The sequence below is a fragment of the Erpetoichthys calabaricus genome, chromosome 3, assembly GCF_900747795.2.
Source record: "Erpetoichthys calabaricus chromosome 3, fErpCal1.3, whole genome shotgun sequence".
Taxonomy (NCBI): Eukaryota; Metazoa; Chordata; class Cladistia; order Polypteriformes; family Polypteridae; genus Erpetoichthys; species Erpetoichthys calabaricus.
Window position 1 is genome coordinate 4,614,213 of NC_041396.2, and position 22,719 is coordinate 4,636,931.

The 22,719-nt window shown below is 40.2% G+C and overlaps 1 protein-coding gene across 1 annotated transcript in view; it reads left to right on the plus strand.

The window, feature by feature from the left end:
- The first annotated feature begins 4,864 nt into the window (after positions 1–4,864).
- Positions 4,865–22,719, plus strand: part of LOC114647714 (uncharacterized) — a 165,201-nt gene continuing 147,346 nt past the window's right edge. Inside the window, exons 1-2 of the mRNA XM_051924291.1 lie at positions 4,865–4,961; positions 14,583–14,693. Of these exons, the coding sequence (XP_051780251.1) occupies positions 14,639–14,693 (55 nt within the window). The 5' untranslated portion in view covers positions 4,865–4,961; positions 14,583–14,638. The remainder of the gene's footprint in view (positions 4,962–14,582; positions 14,694–22,719) is intronic.

A 22,719-nucleotide genomic window follows, 5' to 3' on the forward strand; every position in this document is an offset into this window, starting at 1 on the left:
CATAAGTATTCAAAGCCTTTGCCATGAAGCTCAAAACTGAGCTCAGGTGCATCCTGTTTCCACTGATCATCCTTGAGATGTTTCTGCAGCTTCATTGGAGTCCACCTGTGGTCAATTCAGTTGATTGGACATTATTTGGAAAGGCACACACCTCTCTATATAAGGTCCCACAGTTGACAGTTCATGTCACAACACAAACCAAGCATGAAGTCAAAGGAATTGCTGTAGACCTCTGAGACAGGATTGTCTTGAGGCACAAATCTGGGGAAGGTTACCGAAAAATTTCTGCTGCTTTGAAGGTCCCAATGAGCACAGTGGCCTCCATCATCCATAAGTGGAAGAAATTCGAAACCACCAGGATTCTTCCTAGAGCTTGCCGGCCATCTAAACTGAGCAATCAGGGGAGAAGGACCTTAGTCAGGGAGGTCATCAAGAACCCGATGGTCACTCTGTCAGAGCTCCAGAGGTCCTCTGTGGAGAGAGGAGAACTTTCCAGAAGGACAACCATCTCTGCAGCAATCCATCAATCATGCCTGTATGGTAGAGTGGCCAGACGGAAGCCACTGCTTAGTAAAAGGCACATGGCAGCCCGCCTGGAGTTTGCCAAAAGGCACCTGAAGGACTCTCAGACCATGAGAAAGAAAATTCTCTGGTCTGATGAGACAAAGATTGAACTCTTTGGTGTGAATGGCAGGCATCACGTTTGGAGGAAACGAGGCACTGCTCATCACCAGGCCAATACCATCCCTACAGTGAAGCATGGTGGTGGCAGCATCATGCTGTGGGGATGTTTTTCAGCGGCAGGAACTGGGAGACTAGTCAGGATAAAGGGAAAGATGACTGCAGCAATGTACAGAGACATCCTGGATGAAAACCTGCTCCAGAGCGCTCTTGACCTCAGACTGGGGCGACGGTTCATCTTTCAGCAGGACAACGACCCTAAGCACACAGCCAAGATATCAAAGGAGTGGCTTCAAGACAACTCTGTGAATGTCCTTGAGTGGCCCAGCCAGAGCCCAGACTTGAATCTGATTGAACATCTCTGGAGAGATCTTAAAATGTCTGTGCACCGACGCTTCCCATCCAACTTGATGGAACTTGAGAGGTGCTGCAAAGAGGAATGGGAAAAATTGGCCAAGGATAGGTGTGCCAAGCTCGTGGCATCATATTCAAAAAGACTTGAGGCTGGAACTGCTGCCAAAGGTGAATCAACAAAGTATTGAGCAAAGGCTGTGAATACTTATGCACATGGGATTTCTCAGGTTTTTTATTTTTAATAAATTTGCAAAAACCTCAAGTAAACTTTTTCATGTCATTATGGGGTGTTGTGTGTAGAATTCTGTGGAAAAAAATGAATTTAATCCATTTTGGAATAAGGGTGTAACATAACAAAATGTGGAAAAAGTGATGCGCATGAACTGTTAACTGTGGGACCTTATATAGACAGGTGTGTGCCTTTCCAAATCAGGTCCAATCAACTGAATTAACCACAGGTGGACTACAATTAAGCTGCAGAAACATCTCAAGGATGATCAGGGGAAACAGGATGCACCTGAGCTCAATTTTGAGCTTCATGCCAAAGGCTGTGAATACTTATGTGCATAATCTTTATCTATCTATCTAAACATAATTCCTTTCCTACCTAAATGCAGATCAAATCATATAGAAGTATAAAATCATATAGTTCTCTGCAGCATGATTAATACAAAATACAGTCATTGTTATTTTGTGAGTTAAATACTTATAATCATCTGTGGTGGGCTGCTTCCTGCCCTGTGCCCTGTATTGGCTGGGATGGGCTCCAGCAGACCCCCGCAACCCTGCAGTTAGGATATAGTAGATTGGATAATGGATGGATAGATGGATACTTATAATCATTACAATTAATAATGTTTTTTCAGCTTTTTTCTGCTTTCTCAATACATATATATATATATATATATATATATACAGTATATACATATACTGTATATATATATATATATATATTATTTATATATATTGTCATGCACGTGCGCATAGGGAGCCACAGAAGGACCCAACACGTAGTGTGGGAATGGCGGGGCACTAGCCTCTCTCTCTTTGTTCCTGCAGAAAGAAGGAAGCACTGCTGCCACGAATCTGCTCTGAGTCCCTGACCACGCATTGCCACTTCTGCATTCTTTCCCTTCCCTCTGTCGACTTCTGATGACATCACGACTCCCAGCTTCCATTTCGGTTCCTTCCCAGCATTCCTTTGTCAATTCCGGTCCCTCACTATAAATATTCCCCACCACGCCATCTTGGTTGTTTGATGATTTTTTGAAAATTCATTTTGACTGTTTTTGCAAACTGTACAGTATACGGGGCCAGAAACCCCAAACTTTTATGCTGTGTTTATGTTTCTTTACAATATATATATATATATATATATATATATATATATACATATGGACTGGCACAAGGAGCAGGGAGAGGAATACAATACAATACAATACAGTTTATTTTTGTATAGCCCAAAATCACACAAGAAGTGCCGCAAAGGGCTATAACAGGCCCTGCCTCTTGACAGCCCCCCAGCCTTGACTCTCTAAGAAGACAAGGAAAAACTCCCCAAAAAAACCCTTGTAGGGAAAAAATGGAAGACACCTTGGGAAAGGCAGTTCAAAGAGAGACCCCTTTCCAGGTAGGTTGGGCGTGCAGTGGGTGTCAAAAGAAGGGGGTCAATACAATACAATACAATACAATACACAGAACAGAACAAATCCTCAATAGTAAAAAAAATATAAAAATTTTAGAAGTACGGAGCAGAATTTAACAGTAGATGATATCACATAATAAGATTTGGATAATTTTAGACTCCTGGAGACCTCATCCATCAAGCTGCCTCCCCCGTTTGGCCATTCCACGACTGAAACAGTGTTGGGCCAGCCAATCCGATGAAAGGACCCCTCTTTCCCACGATTCCTGCGATCCTCCATCAGGGATGACTTTACCTTAGGCAGGCAAAACAACTTGGCAGGTGGGCCGGGGCACCAAATGCCACATTAGAGTACCGAGAAGAGAAACAGAACAGGTGTGGGTTAGTATCTAATTCTAACTGTCATGTTACTTATGTTTAAGTGCTAATGACTAACAGCAGAGATGCAGTCTGTACAGTTAATCAGCAGCTCTAGTCAGGGTGTACTAAACTGAAGTAGTGAGTCTTCAGCCGGGATTTAAAAGCTGAGACTGAAGGGGCATCTCTTATAGTAGCAGGCAGACCAGTCCACAGTTTAGGGACCCTGTAACTAAAAGCTTGACCTCCCACTGTTATTTTATTAATCCTTGGAACCATAAGCAGACCGTCACCTTGAGATCTTAATGTGCACTCAGGTTTGTAAGTCATGATAAGTTCAGACAAGTAAGTAAGTGTGGCCTGAATATTCATGGCTGTCAATGGAAGTTGGTCATTGGTGTTTATTGATGATGTGACTGCTGGCTGAAATAGCAGAATGAGTTCTGAAGTGTGCAGGCTGATACACTGTCTACTCAGATTAAGCCAAATGCTTCAAAACTGATAGGACGACACTTCACAGTATTATGGACAATGAGCCAAAACACACTGTGACAGAAAGCCAATTGCTTTTCAATGCAAAGAAGTAGAATATTCTTCAATGGCCAAGCCAATCAACTGACCTCAACCCAACTGGACGTGCAGTTCACTTGCTGAGGACCAAACTAATGGCAGAAAGTGAACTGAACAAACAACACCTGAAGACAGTGGCAGTAAAGGCCTAACAAAGCATCACTAGGGTGGTAACCCGGCACTTGGAGATGACCGTGAGTTCAGACTTCAGGCAGTCATTGACTGGAAAGCCCCTAAAAATATGGGGACCATGCATAAAAATGTCTGTCTTTTCTAAACACCTCATGCAACATTTTTATTAAACCTCTGGAATTAAAGCTGAAAGTCTTTCAATTCTGGTATGGAATTACCCCCTTTCGAGCCATTTTGCTGCCTCCCATGCACATGTGTGTGACAAATACATATATAGTAACAGAAAGAAAGGACAACAATAAAGAGTTTGAGTGCCATCTTGGCCACCGTATATAATTGGTTTCAGCAGAAAAAACAAAGTATGATTGCGGAGTCATCTCTGATGACATGAGTTCAAAATAGAACTGTGCCCAGATGGTGAAGCTTCTGTTTTTGGGTGCTTCTGATAGGAAGAGGTGGGTCCAGGTGGACAGACACCAGAAGAAATACCTGTAAAAAAAAATTACATACACAAATGTACAGTGTCGTCCATAATATTTGGGACAAAGACACACTTTTCATCGATTTCCCCCTCAGCACCACAGTTTAAAATTACAAATCAAACTTTTCAGACATTGTGATTAAAGGGCTCATTGCGGACTTTCATTTGAGGTGATTTGAATATATGTCTGCAAATCTCCCTCTGCAATGTGCACTTTAATCACGGCGAAATTGTCCTATTTGTAATTTTAAACTGTGGAGGAAAACGGGAAATCAAGAACAAATGTGTCCTTATCCCAAACGTTATGGTGGGCGCTGTAAATACTGTCTGTTTGATTTGCGCGTGTGTGCATCTTTTCATTTACTGTAATTTTATACTTCACTCCAAATGTTCACTTATTTCTGATTACTGATCTTGTGAAAACATTTTGTATTTTACTGGTGTTCTTTTCCAATGTACTGTAAGCGGTGACAAAGCACACAAATCATACAATACATCTGTTTGTTATTGTCTTACGCGGCCAATTGTGACCACGGGACTTATCTCTAAAATTAGGCGGAAGACTGTTATCAGGGCAGGAAAACGTAAACCTCCTTTTTATTGAATATGGAACTGGAAGTCCAAACATCAGCCGGGCGTTGTAATGTTCTCCGGGTTGTCCCACCCCAGTCCAGTGCATATAATTAGCGCGGCTAGGACATTTGGATCTGCGAATCAAGTAACCTGTAGCTTGGGCTGAAGGTAAGTAGCAACGTGTTTACTTCTTCTTGTTCTCTCTCTTTTATTTTTTGCATCCAGACTGTAAATCCTCCTCACGACTTATGAAAAGCCGCTGATTACACTTAACGCCGCTCAAAAGTAAAGTTCAGCACAGACGGTCTCGCAAAGGAGATTGGGGCTCCCGTAGGGGGGTTTCCGACTACGTCGTTGTAAAAAAAAGGTGCCTCTGCAGTTCTTCAGAGCGATGCCATAGGGCTGGGGTTGGCAACCTTTCAGCGGTGTCATGCCGAACCTATGTTACACTGTTATTCCACGTGCCGACATAATTCTAACAATTTTGTTATATATAGTATCAAAATTCGTCCGGTTATAATAAGCATAACTTTTGATGCCCATTTTAAACTGATCGTATATTATTGGTCATTCGGTATTTAAAAATACTTAGGATCATATGTGAAAAGAATGTTTTGTCAAATTTTAATTTTCAACACATGTCTTAAAACATGTATGACAAATTATAAATTACATAGTCCGATAGTTAAGAGACCCGGGTTCGCTTCCCGGGTCCTCCCTGCGTGGAGTTTGCATGTCTGCGTGGGTTTTCTCCGGGTACTCCGGTTTCTTCCCACAGTCCAAAGACATGCAGGTTAGGTGCATTGGCGATTCTAAATTGTCCCTAGTGTGTGGGTGTGTGTGTGCCCTGCGGTGGGCTGGCGCCCTTCCCTGGGTTTGTTTCCTGCCTTGTGCCCTGTGTTGGCTGGGATTGGCTCCAGCGTACCCCCGTGACCCTGTAGTTAAGATATAGCGGGTTGGATAATGGATGGATGAATAAGAAAAAAATATCAAGAATTCTAATATGATTAATCATTCTTTATTATTCATCAGAGCTATTAATCCATCAATGCGAAGCAATTGTATAACTGCATTCGGTGGCTTTATTTTTGGTTTCAATTATTTGAATAAAATAAGTAGTTTGTTTCTTAAAGCCAGAAACAGCCCTTTTTATAGCTTCACTTTTCTCATCAGAGTTTTTAAACGTGGACTGATGTTTAGTTTGATAATATCTTTGTACACTTGACGTATGACACACGACACTTTCACAGCATAGCACACACACACACACACACAATGATCCTTTTGTTGTACAAATCCATATTCATTCGTCCAAGAGTCTTGAAAAGAGCGAACATCAAGTTTTTGTCTTTTATGAGTCATTTTAGTGCAGTATATTACTTAATAATAACAAGAGGTTTGTTTTAATGTACCGTAGCTTGCACTGAACATATGGTTTAACTTTACATTTGAGTCGCATGCGCAAAATGTAGGTGAAGGCATGAAGGCGTGCGCTGTTATTAAAAAATAATTTTCTTTTACTATATTTCAATTCAATCAGAGTGCCATTGAAAATCGTTCCGTGTGCAAAGCCGTAGTTGCCGACCCCTGTCATAGGGCAAGGGTCTCTAACTCCGGTTCCGACTTGCAGCCATGACTGCAGGTTTTTATTCTAATCTTTTTTTCAATTTGTGACATTCTCTGAATTGCTTCTTTTTTCCCTTAAAAACAGAAATAAGACGTGAAGTGAGCAAACAGATGACCTGCTAATTCAGAACTTTAAACTCCAACCGTTTTCACTCCAACCAATTTCTTAATTAGAAACTGATTATTGTTAATTACACTCCGTTATTAAATTCCATGTCTTGCTGTTGTTCTCATTCTGGCACAGCAGACATTTCCAAAACGGTTGATTTTCTTTTTTTTTTTTTTTTTAAGAGCACCGTCCAAACGTTTGGTGGACCTGAGCAGATCACATTATTGAGACCTTCACCTTTCTTTATTTTCAAGTATTGTATGATGAACACAGGTGAGCAGGTCATGGGGGTATTTTTCGTACGTGGATTACTCATTTAGCCGGATGTAGGCCTAATTTTTGACAATTTGGCCTGATCCTGGATCTGTCGGTTTTTTGAAACTCTTGCTGGATGTGTTGTCATAGCAACACATCCAAATCCTCAAACCTGCTCGGAGCAGGTTTGTTCGATGTAAACAAGGATTAGCTCACACACTTAATCAGTGTCCGCGCATGGAATTCATTCAGTCATGACTTCGCCGTTCATGAATGAGCGACCGATTGATATCGGTGCGCAAATTACAAGAACAGAATTTCATATAGAGAGGGTTTTGCGCGATCGGCAAGATCCTTTATTGCTCCCGGAGGAAAATCTTTTCGAAACATACCGTTTTAGCCGAGGGGGAATATTGTACCTCAAAGATTTATTGGTACCTTATATTCGAAGTCAGACTCGGCGAAGTCGGGCTCTCACAACTACACAGACAGTATGCATTGCTTTGAGGTTTTTTGCAAGGGGCACTTTTTTATATACTGTAGGCGATTCGGAAAATCTATCTAAAGTGCAGTTTGCCAGGCAATTCGTAAAGTCTGTTTGGCTCTGAAAGATTTCCTTCGGGTTTTCATAGTGTTTCCTGGACACCTGTGTGTGCAGACAATAAAAGAGGTGTTTCATCCCATTACAGGTAGGTAATAAACAGGCAAAAACACCCACAGTTCCATAAAGAATCTCACAATCAACCTAACATTCTCATTACCCAGGATTTCCAAATGTGATTGGGGCACTGGATTGTATGCAGAACCGAATACTCAGACACAGTGTCTTCATCAAATATTTGACCTTCGTCAATATCTCGTTGGTCAGACACAGGTTCTAGGGATATGACATTCCCTGCAACTGACCCAACAAAAAAGAGGGCTATATGGAACAGACCTATGGCACACATCGATGACAAATATATGCAATGACGATCCTTTACCTGAAATGAAGTGACCACTACATCCTGCCACTGGTACTGAGGAGGAGCTTTGCCCTGGAATGCCCTCAGAAACAGGGCGATGGGCATTTTGCTGGAGAGCCAACTCTTCTGCAGGGGTTAGGTCTGGACCGTATGGACCGCCACCTGTTTTTTGCTTGTCTGCCTTCTTATTAGCTTATAGAATCAATGTTTTTTATATTATATATGATTCTTTATGTCAACAGTTCTTTAAATAGTTATATACAGTACCAATATTTACCAGTTTGAAGTACTTCACTTTAACCTGTTCCCGTGTTCTCCTTGTGCTCAAGTTTGATCTGGAATTATGATATATTAAATAATAATTAATCTGACACATAGGAAATGAAACGCTGTATTCAGTAAGTACAATGCACACTACTTAGCGTTTAATTTGTCGGCCACTTTTTGCCAGCTGTCTTTTCTGGGTTGGGCTGCTTTTGCAGTGTTACCCCTTGTGCATATTAAATCTTGTAATTCTTCATGTCCTTCGAATAAAAGGTCCTGCTCCGCTTGTGTGAAAAAAAATGCGCCCATTCTTTCGTCATTTTGTTACAGCCTATCAAAAACTTGCTGATCATGTTTTCTAGACTCAATATATATGGGCTTTTCACTCAGTGTGGGTGCGAGCATTCATCTCGGATGATTAGATCCAGCTAAACTAATCTACTACACGGCTGTGTTTGAAAAACCAACTTATCCCGGATGAGTTTCATCGGCATTAACTCATTCAAGATGAGGCATCTGATCTCGGATGATTTAAGCGACGTACGGAAAATACCCCCCATGTCTCACTCGTTTTGTATCTCATTATTGTTTGGCAGCTAATTAAGAAAAAAAGAAACAGTTAAGTGGGCCACTTCTTAAATAGCAAGTTAATTAAAATGAAGGCAAAAGAGTTCATTAGCAGCAAAAACTAATCACTAATTAAGAAAAGGGTTAGAATGAAAACCTGCAGCCACTGTAGCACTTCAGGGTCTGGGTTGGAGACCCCTGTCTTAAGGGAACCAGTTTTGGTTCTCAGTCTCGGTCCTGGGGCCACGGTGGCTTCAGGTTTTTGTTTCAACCGGATTCCTAATCAGTGACAACAACTGATAGCATTTAATTAGCTATTTTTTTAATTCTCTTATTCTACTGTACATTCAGAAAAGCACAGCAGCATGATTTTTATATTTATAAGACATTTAGAAATATTTCTGCTTTTGCTATAGATTTAAATGCTTAACTCTATTTTGTGATTTTGTGGTATTTTTCCCTTTCTCTGTGCAGTTTGCCTCCTTCTTTTTATCTTAATAATGACAACTAATAACTAGCAGAGCAGACAAACCAGACAAACAACATTGCATCATGAAAGGCTGCTACTTTAGCGTCAGACCCACTAATTAGTAAATAATGGATTAATTAAACAATCTGAACACCTGGAAAAGCAGAATGAAAATCAAGATAAAAATATTGTTAAAAAGACAAAAAAATACATTATTCCCATATAACTGCTTGGTACATGTCAATATTTTTTTTTACCAAACATAGTTTTCTAATTTCTTTATTGTTCCCAAAACTCAGAATCTGGGAAATTACAATTCACTTCATTAGCCCAAGAATCCAATTAAAAACAGAAGCTGGTTGGAACAAAAACCTGCAGCCACGGGGGGAGTGGGGGGGGGCTTGGGGGTCCCCTGGACCGAGTCTGAGAGACTCTGCTCTAATGCAGGGGCTCCCAAATGCAGTCCCAGGGACCCCCTTGACTACAGATTTTTGTTCCAACCATTGGCATCTTTGAAATTTTGTCCCCCTGCGGATAATTTCCTGTGAACTACAAAATTAAGGAGCGTCCATAGAGACCAATAATTATTAATAATTATTATTATTAGAAGAAAACAGTATATTTGGTTGATATTAAACATCAATATTAGTAAATAGCCCCAAATGACTTTTGATATCTATTTTGATTGCATTTTTTTCACAACTAGGGGTCTTTGCCCCCTGCTTGCTTCGCTCGCCAACCGCCGTGTTTGGTTTTCTGGACACACACTTTTAAGATTTTTTTTTTCTTTGAATTGTTGCTATTTCATTAGTTTCACTTTTATTTCAGAACTTCGTTAAAAACAATATTTGGAATCTTTCAAGTCCCAACATGCTGAATCTTTTTAAATGAGGTCCGTGAGACGTGTGTTTAATGACTTTGTGCCATAATGCACGATAGGTTTCTCTGTTTGGAATTTCAGCACAGACAAAACGATCTTCATCATCAGCAGTTAATACATTTTTTTTGCAAAGTAACCAATAAATGCATGTGAGGTAAAACAAAGTTTTTGAAATTCTCTGACTTAAACTTCAAAGCCTTACAATTTTTATATACTGACATATCGCCCTTGGCCATACTGTATATTCAATCTCCATTCCTCGCTTTGTCCTGCTTTATTTTCAAAGACACCTGGTCCGTGGTGATTATTTTCCCTTTTTTTGAGTAATAATTTCCGTTTCTTTGTGCCACTGCGATCTTTACTTTCTTTTTTTTTGATACTTTCTAATTTTTCTGCTTTCATATTCTTTAACTTTCTCTGCATTTGTATCGTGCTGTTGTTTTGAGCCTTTCAAATTCCACTGCTTTCATAATCTCTAACCTGCTCAGCATGTGTATAGAGCCAACATTTTTTAACGTCTTTATGAAATTCTACTTTGTCTTTTACTCTTTGTCTTTTAATTCTGAGCCCGATAGGATGTGCTTTTTTCAATTCCACTTGTTCCGGGCTGATTATTACTTTCCTTATTTTCTGAATTTGCACCTCGATTATTCTTTTTCTTTTTTGCATTTTTTTCTCTCCAACGCTTTTGAGTGTCTTTTCTCCTCGCTGCTCTTTCTTCTTCGCTTAGTCGTCGATGTTTTATCTATAACATATTGTCCTTATACGCTTTATATTTGCTGAGAGCCCTAGATCTGTGTGTGCTCAAATCCTTGACACAACTGAGTGTTTTGCTGCCCGTGGTCTTATTTAATATTGGTTGTAAGTAGGGCATGTCTTGCAAGAATCTCATGTTCTATGCCAATCACTTGGCACAAAGTCTCATGTTTAAGGTCCCCGCGAGATGCTCTGTGGCCAATCTCTTTCATCACGCAGGTCTTTTAAGTGTCTTCCGTGATCTTCACGTGAAGATCACGTCTCGTCTCCCATCTTTCTCTCCCAGGATTTTCTTTTAATAATAGAGAGATAAGCATTTCAGTTACTGATATTACAGTCCAATGTACAGAGCCTTGCAATGGTGTCTGTCCCTTTTTGTCACTTTACAATATGGAATTCAAATAAAATTTTGGGGGTATTAGCACCATTGGATTGACACAACATGCCTACCACTTTGAAAGTGCAAAATATTTTTTTTATTGTGACACAAATTGTAGCTGCAGGAGTGTAAGGCGAGTTCAAGTACGGAAAAAACGCGTGCTGAAAGAAATCTCTCAGTCCAAAAGTCAGTCAGTCATTATCCAACCCGCTATATCCTAACACAGGGTCACGGGGATCTTCTGGAGCCAATCCCAGCCAGCACAGGGTGCAAGGCAGGAACAAATCCTGAGCAGGGAGCCAGCCCACCACAGGGCACACACACACACACCAAGCACACACACTAGGGACAATTTAGGACCACCAATCCACCTAACCTGCATGTCTTTGGGCTGTGGGAATGAAACTGGAGCACCCAGAGGAAACCCACGCAGACACGGGGAGAACATGCAAACTCCACGCAGGAAAGACCCGGGAAGCGAATATAGACGGGTCTCTTTACTCAGTCCAAAAGTTTGTTTTAAAATATTTATTGAAAATATCAAAGCAAATAGTCCACATAAGAATAAAGAAAAAAGTTGTTACACAGGTTAAAATAAAAGGCAAAAAAAAAAGAAAAATGTATTTTCTCTAAACTTAGCTTTTCTTGTAAAGCTTTAGTTATTTCTATACAGTGCATCCAGAAAGTATTCACAGCACATCACTTTTTCCACATTTTGTTATGTTACAGCCTTATTCCAAAATGGATTAAATTAATTTTTTTCCTCAGAATTCTACACACAACACCCCATAATGACAACGTGAAAAAAGTTTACTTGAGATTTTGGTAAATTTATTAAAAACAAAAAAACTGAGAAATCCCATGTCCATAAGTATTCACAGCCTTTGCTCAATACTTTGTCGATGCACCTTTGGCAGCAATTCCAGCCTCAAGTCTTGTTGAATATGATGCCACAAGCTTGGCACACCTATCCTTGGCCAGTTTCGCCCATTCCTCTTTGCAGCACCTCTCAAGCTCCATCAGGTTGGATGGGAAGCGTCGGTGCACAGCCATTTTAAGATCTCTCCAGAGATGTTCAATCGGATTCAAGTCTGGGGCTCTGGCTGGGCCACTCAAGGACATTCACAGGGTTGTCCTGAAGCCACTCCTTTGATATCTTGTCTGTGTGCTTAGGGTCGTTGTCCTGCTGAAAGATGTCGCACCAGTCTGAGATCAAGAGCGCTCTGGAGCAGGTTTTCATCCAGGATGTCTCTGTACATTGCTGCAGTCATCTTTCCCTTTATCCTGACTAGTCTCCCAGTTCCCTGCCACTGAAAAACATCCCCACAGCATGATGCTGCCACCACCATGCTTCACTGTAGGGATGGTGCCAGGTTTCCTCAAAACGTGACGCCTGGCATTCACACCAAAGAGTTCAATCTTTGTCTCATCAGACCAGAGAATTTTCTTTCTCATGGTCTGAGAGTCCTTCAGGTGCCTTTTGGCAAACTCCAGGCGGGCTGCCATGTGCCTTTTACTAAGGAGTGGCTTCCGTCTGGCCACTCTACCATACAGGCCTGATTGATGGATTGCTGCAGAGATGGTTGTCCTTCTGGAAAGTTCTCCTCTCTCCACAGAGGACCTCTGGAGCTCTGACAGAGTGACCATCGAGTTCTTGATGACCTCCCTGACTAAGGTCCTTCTCCCCCCGATCGCTCAGTTTAGATGGCCGGCCAGCTCTAGGAAGAGTCCTGGTGGTTTCGAACTTCTTCCATTTACGGATGATGGAGGCCACTGTGCTCATTGGGACCTTCAAAGCAGCAGAAATTTTTCTGTAACCTTCCCAGATATGTGCCTCGTGACAATCCTGTCTCGGAGGTCAACAGACAATTCCTTTGACTTCATGCTTGGTTTGTGCTCTGACATGAACTGTCAACTGTGGGACCTTCTATAGACAGGTGTGTGCCTTTCCAAATCATGTCCAGTCAACTGAATTTACCACAGGTGGACTCCAATGAAGCTGCAGAAACATCTCAATGATGATCAGGGGAAACAGGATGCACCTGAGCTCAATTTCGAGCTTCACGGCAAAGGCTGTGAATATTTATGTACATGTGCTTTCTCAATTTTTTTATTTTTAATACATTTGCAAAAACCTCAAGTAAACTTTTTTCACGTTGTCATTATGGGGTGTTGTGTGTAGAATTCTGAGGAAAAAAAATGAATTTAATCAATTTTGGAATAAGGCTGTAACATAACAAAATGTGGAAAAAATGATGAAGCGCTATGAATACTTTCCGGATGCACTGTACTAAAAGATTCTTAATGTCTTCTTCTGTACGCTTTAAATGTACAGCGCAGCACTTTCAACTAAGTGCTTTGTCTTACATGTTACTTAGCACACAAAACACGCTCACAAGGTACGCAAGGCTAAAATGGCCTGGTTTAAAATCGTAGAAATAGCTAGAATATACCAATTCAATTCAACTTTTGGGGGTTATAGGAACCTCCCATAGATTATGTACTCTTATTTAGTAAAACATTTATGATTCTTATGTAACTAGGAAATGACACTTACACAAAAAATAATTAAAACAAAAAAAAAAAAACCCAGAAATTCTGAGTGTGCATACTGTAGGTATTCACCCCCCAAAGTCAATGCTCTGTTGAGCGCCCTTTTGCTGCCAATCCAGCTGCCAGTCTCTTGTTGAATGTCTCTTTTAGCTTAGCTCATCTAACCACTGGGATTTTCTTCCTTTCCTCAGGGCCAAACTGCAAATCCGCTGTGTGGCTCTGGCAGACTCAAACAGGTTGTCTTCATGAGTTGTCCTGTATTTTATGCCATTCATCTTTCCTTCAATCCTGACCAGTTTTCCTGTACCCATATCATGCTGTGACACCTTCTTTTAGGGGGTGTTGACTGAAAAGAGCGGAGTCAGCTGCCATCACTGGACATCCTCTCCAGACTATGGAGAGAAAAGCAGACCACATGATAAGCAATAGTGCCCCCTCTCACCCTGGGGAGGTATGGCAAACCTCAGATTAGCTAAGAATGTGATCCTTTGACGTGCCTGCATATGAGTGACACTGTCCAGGACATCGCCTGCCTCTTCTTCAATCGTCTGTCCACCCTATTAGTTAGTGGTGTTGCCAGTCACTTCTGCTGCATCCTTCATTTGCATCAGTGCCATGCAGACTATGTAAGCTAGAATAATATTAATAGATATCGACAAATAAAAAAAATGATCAACAAATTAAAACCCACGGGTCAGCTGGTTTTCTTTTTTCTATGACCTCACCAAATTTCAATCAAATCAGTCAAATCATTTTTGGAATTTTGGAGGTATTTTGTTTTTCTATTGTAGGGTTTGTTTTTGACATGTCAGAATATGTTTTCTTAATGGATACCTACTGCCCTAGATTGTCCATCCTGTCAAATTTCAGATTTTTAAATAAACAGGTAATAACATGTGAGTCAGTCAGTGAAATCTGCATTATTTTCATAGATTTGAAAGTCCCTTTGTTTTTTCTCCACTATAGGGCCACAATCTAACTGGACTCCTTGACCACATTAAATACTCTGTACAATAACGAAAATGAGGATTCTGACCCTGTCACTGCTCTTCTTTAATGCTTTTAAGAAGACAGAAGGTACAATTTATTTATTTTCTTTTGTAATATATAGAAAAGAAAAGGTTTTACAAACTGCTTAATTGCTCCCTTTGTAAGAGTGTATTTCATGGTGATAAAAGTGAGGACCTGAAACTGCCACTGGTATATAGTTATTAGGTGAAGAAGTGTCTGCCATCTTTGGGACAGGAACAGAAATGAATAGATAAGGACTAATTAATCAAATTTAAATTAAAATTTCTCTGCCAGTTAACTCCTCTTGATTTTTAATGTAATTGCTTGAGAAAGCTGGAGGAGTCCAAAGGAATAGTTGGGATGCCAACCAGGCAACTCCATTTAATTCAAAGCAACAAAGTGCATAGTGGCACAACAAACAAAGCAGGCACGCAAAGCGATGAAGCCACTGCACTTTTAAAATGAGGGACGGATAGAATCAGGCCAACACCTAAGCCCTACAGTATTTCTGCCCCAAACACCTGAATATTACCATATATATATATTGTGACACTAGGGGTCGCTGTTGCCCCATATAACCCACAGACAACACGTCCAAACACCAGGTAAAAGTCCCAGTAATATTTTTTAATGATTTCAGTAATGTGCACAAAGCACCTCCACCTCCACAATACACAATTCAATAATCAATAATCACAATAAATCCTCCTCTCCACCCAGCAGCTCCGTCACACTTCCTCCCAACTCTGGCTCTTCCCGCTGGGTTTCCCATAATCCTTTATATAGTCCGTGACCCGGAAGTGCTTCTGTCCTTCAGTCAATGTGATTCCATAGCACCTCCGGGTCAAATGAAAACTCTTATTTTTTCTTCAGCCCGGAAGTACTTTAGTTCTTCCGTCCGGAAGTACTTTAGTTCTTCCGTCCCCATGACTAGGGAGTACTTCCGGGCTATAGGGAAAATAGAAATCCCCGTGTCTCCCTGAAACGTCACCTGATGGCACTCTTCAGGGCTGTGAAATAGAACTCCATCTCCCACCATGCTCTGTGGGAATCCAGGGCACCACCATGCTGTAGGGAGGACTCCATCCAGCAGACGGGGTGTGCTGGCGGGATAAACTGCTGGCCATCTCTCACAATATATATATATATATATATATATATTCTCTCTCTCTCTTTATATATATATATATATATATATATATATATATATATATATATATATATATATATATATATATATATATTCACGGCATTCGTAGTCTGTGTCACAATCTGATTGTATGGGTGGTTACCTACCAGGTAACGCTTGTGGTTGGCCAGCAAGTCTGCTAACATCTGCCACGGTGCCCTCAGTTGTGAGAAGCAGATCATAGAATGGTTGAAATAGTTTACTGTCAAATAATGCAAAGAGTACGCGACACGTGTTTCGCCCTAATTCTGGGCTCATCAGGCGTACACACTCTACTGCACTCCCTCTCGGGAATCGAATCTTGGACGTCAGCGCCTGGGGTGATGCCCCTAATGTTGCGCCACGGCGTGTGGTTCGTTTATTTGACAGCATGTAGATCGGGGTAATTACATTCACGGCATTCGTAGTCTGTGTCACAATCTGATTGTATGGGTGGTTACCTACCAGGTAATGCTTATATCTAAAGATTAGTGAAATTGTGCAACATTTTCATGTGACTTTTCATGCAACGCTCATTTTTCTTCCAAACCATACATCATGTACTATACATCTACTGTACACAGTATATCATTTTTTGTCTTCATTAGGAAAATACAACAATGATACTCTCATGTCAATACAACCAATTTAACATGCATATGCCAAACAGAATACCTTATATACATTCGCTCTGCTAAGAACAGTAGCAGTTCAGTTGTGTGTTAGCCTATGTAATGTTATGTAATAATGCCTATGTAATGGCACACATTTAGAAAAAGTAAACCTGCATAAATATTTAATATCATGATTGTTGATCCTGAAGGAAAAGTCATATTCTTTCTCTATATTAAGTTAGATACTGGCTATACTTCAGCAAGTACATAACCACTTATCTTACATAGATGACAATTTCCATTAGTTTTAGTATTTACTTGTAGTTTTAACCTCCCTTCATTGGCTTCTGGTCTATTACAGGGTTGATTTTAACACTAGAATTACCAGCTTACGAAAAAACTCGTATATCCGTCCCACCTTAAATTCGCTTTGCACCTCTCCATCAGCATCTTTTGTCCTGTAAATGTGTCGATAAGCAGCAAGTAGCCTACTATCACATCCCCCCACCGCCGCACAGTTTTCTCAGCTCAAGTCTGTTTACCTGCGCATTAGTTGCTTAGAGTTATATAAAGTGAGAAGTCAAGCAAAATGACACCTTTTATAAATACTATATCGTTATTTGGAACACATGCAAGAATAAGATTTGCTCATTTCACAAAACGGACTCATCCGGGGTCGAACCCGTCAAGTTTTGATTACCAGTCAACAGCTGATACCGTTGCGCCACCGAAGCAGTCATAACAAATGGGTGTCAATGTCGCACCCTAATGCGGGTTCTTTTTCTGCAGTTATAGTCTTGAATAGAAGCGCACTTCTGTTTTATTTGTACCTTTTGTGAAAGTGTTTATTTGATATTTGGAATTCAGGCTTCACACATTATACACTTCATGTCTACATTTTGTCAATTATTACTAAAACATGAAAAACATTTGTTTTAATGATGTGTTTACAGAAACATGAAATGCATGTGTTCCAAATAACGATATAGTATTTATAAGAAGTGTCATTTTGCTTGACTTCTCACTCTATACAACTCTAAGCAACTGACATGCAGGTAAACAGACTTGAGCTGATAAAACTGTGCAGCGGTGGAGGGATGTGATAGTAGGCTGCTTGCTGCTTATCGACAAATTTACAGGACAAAAGACGCTGATGGAGAGGTGCGAAGCGATTGAAGGTGGGACGGATCTATGAGTTTTTTCGTAGGCTTTGGTAATTCTAGTGTTAAATCTGGGCTGTAGCTGGGCCAATCAAGGACTTTCACAGAACTGTCCTTTAGACACTCCTGTATCATGTTTACTTTGTCCTGATGGAAGGTGAACCTTCATCCCATTCTGAGATCCAGAGCACTCCAAGGCTGGTTTCCATTGAGGTTATCTCTATACTTTGATTGGTTTAGCTATTCCTCAACCCTGACTAGTCTCTCCCAGTCCCAGATATTGCCACTCATATGCTTCGATTCTATTCAATAAGGGCGTGCACAAAAAGGCGACCTTCAAAAGGGCGACCTCAATTGGGTGCGGAGAATAAAAGCGCACATAAATAAAAGTGATCTTCAAAAGGGCGACCTCAATTGAGCGCCGAATAAATGCGCGTGCAAATAAAGGAGCGCTTCAAAAGGATGACCTTCAGAGCGAATTAAATTAATTGTCCTTGATTATGCTAATAGACCGCATCTCGAATATCTGCGTGGCATTGCACATAATCTACAGCTTCAAGTGTAACTTGCTTTCACCTTTTTATACATTCAGTCATTGCCTTAATCGAATTTTCTGTAATTTTGAAAACAACGAAATATAGAGAGCTTTAGAAATAGTTCGTTAGAAGTACAGTGCTGTGAAAAACTATTTGCCCCCTTCCTGATTTCTTATTCTTTTGCATGTTTGTCACACAAAATGTTTCTGATCATCAAACACATTTAACCATTAGTCAGATATAACACAAGTAAACACAAAATGCAGTTTTTAAATGATGGTGTTTATTATTTAGGGAGAAAAAAAATCTAAACCTACATGGCCCTGTGTGAAAAAGTAATTGCCCCCTTGTTAAAAAATAACCTAACTGTGGTGTATCACACCTGAGTTCAATTTCCGTAGCCACCCCCAGGCCTGATTACTGCCACACCTGTTTCAATCAAGAAATCACTTAAATAGGAGCTGCCTGACACAGAGAAGTAGACCAAAAGCACCTCAAAAGCTAGACATCATGCCAAGATCCAAAGAAATTCAGGAACAAATGAGAACAGAAGTAATTGAGATCTATCAGTCTGGTAAAGGTTATAAAGCCATTTCTAAAGCTTTGGGGACTCCAGCGAACCACAGTGAGAGCCATTATCCACAAATGGCAAAAACATGGAACAGTGGTGAACCTTCCCAGGAGTGGCCGGCCGACCAAAATTACCCCAAGAGCGCAGAGACGACTCATCCGAGAGGTCACAAAAGACCCCAGGACAACGTCTAAAGAACTGCAGGCCTCACTTGCCTCAATTAAGGTCAGTGTTCACGACTCCACCATAAGAAAGAGACTGGGCAAAACGGCCTGCATGGCAGATTTCCAAGACGCAAACCACTGTTAAGCAAAAAGAACATTAGGGCTCATCTCAATTTTGCTAAGAAACATCTCAATGATTGCCAAGACTTTTGGGAAAATACCTTGTGGACTGATGAGACAAAAGTTGAACTTTTTGGAAGGCAAATGTCCCGTTACATCTGGCGAAAAAGGAACACAGCATTTCAGAAAAAGAACATCATACCAACAGTAAAATATGGTGGTGGTAGTGTGATGGTCTGGGGTTGTTTTGCTGCTTCAGGACCTGGAAGGCTTGCTGTGATAGATGGAACCATGAATTCTACTGTCTACCAAAAAATCCTGAAGGAGAATGTCCGGCCATCTGTTCGTCAACTCAAGCTGAAGCGATCTTGGGTGCTGCAACAGGACAATGACCCAAAACACACCAGCAAATCCACCTCTGAATGGCTGAAGAAAAACAATATGAAGAGTTTGGAGTGGCCTAGTCAAAGTCCTGACCTGAATTCAATTGAGATGCTATGGCATGACCTTAAAAAGGCGGTTCATGCTAGAAAACCCTCAAATAAAGCTGAATTACAACAATTTTGCAAAGATGAGTGGGCCAAAATTCCTCCAGAGCGCTGTAAAAGACTCATTGCAAGTTATCGCAAACGCTTGATTGCAGTTATTGCTGCTAAGGGTGGCCCAACCAGTTATTAGGTTCAGGGGGCAATTACTTTTTCACACAGGGCCATGTAGGTTTGGATTTTTTTTTCTCCCTAAATAATAAAAACCACCATTTACAAACTGCATTTTGTGTTTACTTGTGTTATATTTGACTAATGGTTAAATGTGTTTGATGATCAGAAACATTTTGTGTGACAAACATGCAAAAGAATAAGAAATCAGGAAGGGGGCAAATAGTTTTTCACACCACTGTAGTTCGTTAGAAGTTCATGCATTAATTAATTGGATGTTTTAATATTCTTGCTTTCACCTTTTTATACGTTCAATCATTGCCTTTATCTAATAAATTTTCTGTAATTTTGTTGCGTTTGCCTTTATTCGCTGCGCCCAATTGACGTCACCCTTTTGAAGCACTCCTTTATTTGCGCGCGCATTTATTCGGCGCTCAATTGAGGTCATCCTTTTGAAGATCGCTTTTATTTATGTGCGCTTTTATTCGCCACGCCCAATTGAGGTTGCCCTTTTGAAGGTCGCCTTTATGTGCGCGCCCTTATTGACGGATACCATATGCTTCACCAATGGAGTCATAGTATGCAGCTGATGAGGGGTGCCTGTCTTCCTCCAGATGTGAAGCTTAAAAATGAAGCAAAACAGTTCCATCTTGGTTTCATCAGACCAGAGAATTGTGTTTCTCATGGTCTGCGTATAGGGGAAAAATCTTCAGCACTCACACATAAGATTCTTTAGATTCCAGCAATATACAAGCATAAAAAATGTATTTAACAAAGATGACATCAGAGCACCCTATATAAGAAGTAACTCTTGATGTGCAATCACACTAAACTAACAGTCTTTTGTAAGGCAAAGTCCTTACATTGTATGAATACACAGAAATACATTTAGCTTACTATATATCTGATAACATGCTACTCTAATATAAATAGGTCCACATATGACATATTAGATCACCCTGTTTTGGGATACATAAAGAGATACATGATACTTCAATCCAAGGTTGGAGACACTCTTGGATTCCGCATACCAGAATGATCTCATCCTACACAGAAGAGTATTGCAAAAGACAACACAACTTAAAATCTTAATAGGCTAAAAGTGTTATATAAAGGTTTTCATCTATATCTTAGAGTCCTTCTGGTGCCTTTTTTGAAGCTCCAAATGGGTTCCCTTGTATCATCTGCCCACATTGCTATAAAGCCCAGATTAGTCGACTTCCTTCTGGAAGTTTCTCCATTATCTGCACAGATTCTCTGAAGCTCAGCCAAAGAATGACCATCAGGTTATTGATCAACATTCTTCACCGATTGTGGTGTAATGGCCAGGCAGCCATGTCTGGAAAGATTCACGATGGTTCCAAATATCTTCCATTTACAGTAGGAATTATGGATCTCATCGTGCTCTTGGAAGCATTCAATGCTGCATGAATTTTTTGGTAGCCTTTCACAGATCTGTGCCTCAACACAGACCTGTCTCTAAGTTCTGCAAACAGTTCCTTTGATGTCATGGCTTGTTTTTTGCTCACCTGGTGGATGTTCTATAGACAGTTGTGTGCCATTCTTAATGGATTGAATGGACTACAGGTGGACTCCAAACAAGGTGTAGAAAAATCTCAGTGATGACGGATAGAATGGGGTGTACCTGATCCATGTTTCACATATCATACTAAAGACTCAATACTTGTGTCAATGTGATATTTAGTATTTTTATTGTTTTTTTTTAATAATTTGCAGCAATTTCTAAACTCCCATTTTCATGTTATCATTCTGGGATGTTGAGTATTGCTTGATGAGGGAAAAAATGAATTAAACTGATTTTAGCACAAGGCTGCAATACAACAAAATATGAAGTAAGTATAGGGGTCTGAAGACTTTCTGAAGGCCCTATAAGCTTAGTGTATCCCTCACAACAAACTCGCTAAGTGTGTCAATTGACTAATATCTTTCTCTTTTGAGATTTTTCCATTTAAGTCATTAAAAATAAAAAAATAAAAAAACGACAGATGCTCCAAGTGTTTTGACAAGTAACATGTTTTTATTAATTTTTTTATTGAAGCATGACTGATATAAAATACGCTATATAAAATGGGTACATTCACAATAAATTTTGGAATGAAAAAAGGAATTAATGATTTATATTGCACTTTAGCTACACTGGTGTGAAAAAGTAAGTACACCCCATGGAAACTGTTGAATTTTTCAGCATAAATGGACAGGCAAACTGTAGATCTTCGTACAGATGGTGCCTACAGATAAAGGCTATATATTTGAAAAATGTACTTTTTTAATCACAAAATTTCAATAGATGTTAAGGTCTACTAAGGAAAATGTAAGTTTACCATTCGCCTCAGAAGCTGCAATTGCCCTCTTAAGCAGACATGACTTCTTGTGGGCATTTTGTTTAACTGCCAACAAGTCTCTGAAAATGTTGAACATTCCTGCATGTAAAATTCCTTCAGTTGCAAGATGTTTGTGGGTTTTATTGCATGTCCTATCAGTTTCAAATCCCTAATTGCATTTCAATGGGATTCAGTTCAGGACTCTGAAGAGACCAGTCCATTTCTTCTTTTTGAAGCCATTCCTTGATGGTTTTGCTAGTGTACATTGGATCATTATCATGTTGAGAGGTCCATTTCTGGTTCAACTTCAACTTCTGTACAGATGGCCTCACATTCTTTTTAAGCACACTTTGATATGATGAAGAATTCACAGTTGACTTGTTGACTGCCAGCGGCCCAGGCCCTGATGCAGCAAAGCAATCCCAAACCAGAACATTTCCACCACCATGTTTTACAGCTGATATGAGGTTCTTCTCCAGAAACACTGTCAAACATGTTTATTGTTAATGTGGCCAAAGAATTCTGTCTTTAAGTCATCTGTCCAGTGCACATTGTTCCTGAAGGTCTGTTCTTTGCCTTAGATGTTCAACGGCAAACTTTAGCATTGCTCTAATGACAGCAAAGGCTTTCTCCTTGCACACTTCACATGCTTGTCAAATTTGTCCAATATCCTTCTGATGGTAGATACATGCACTTTAACACCAGCTGTTGCAAGATTTATCTGCAGATCCTGCTGTGAAATTTTGGTGTTCTTGGAGACG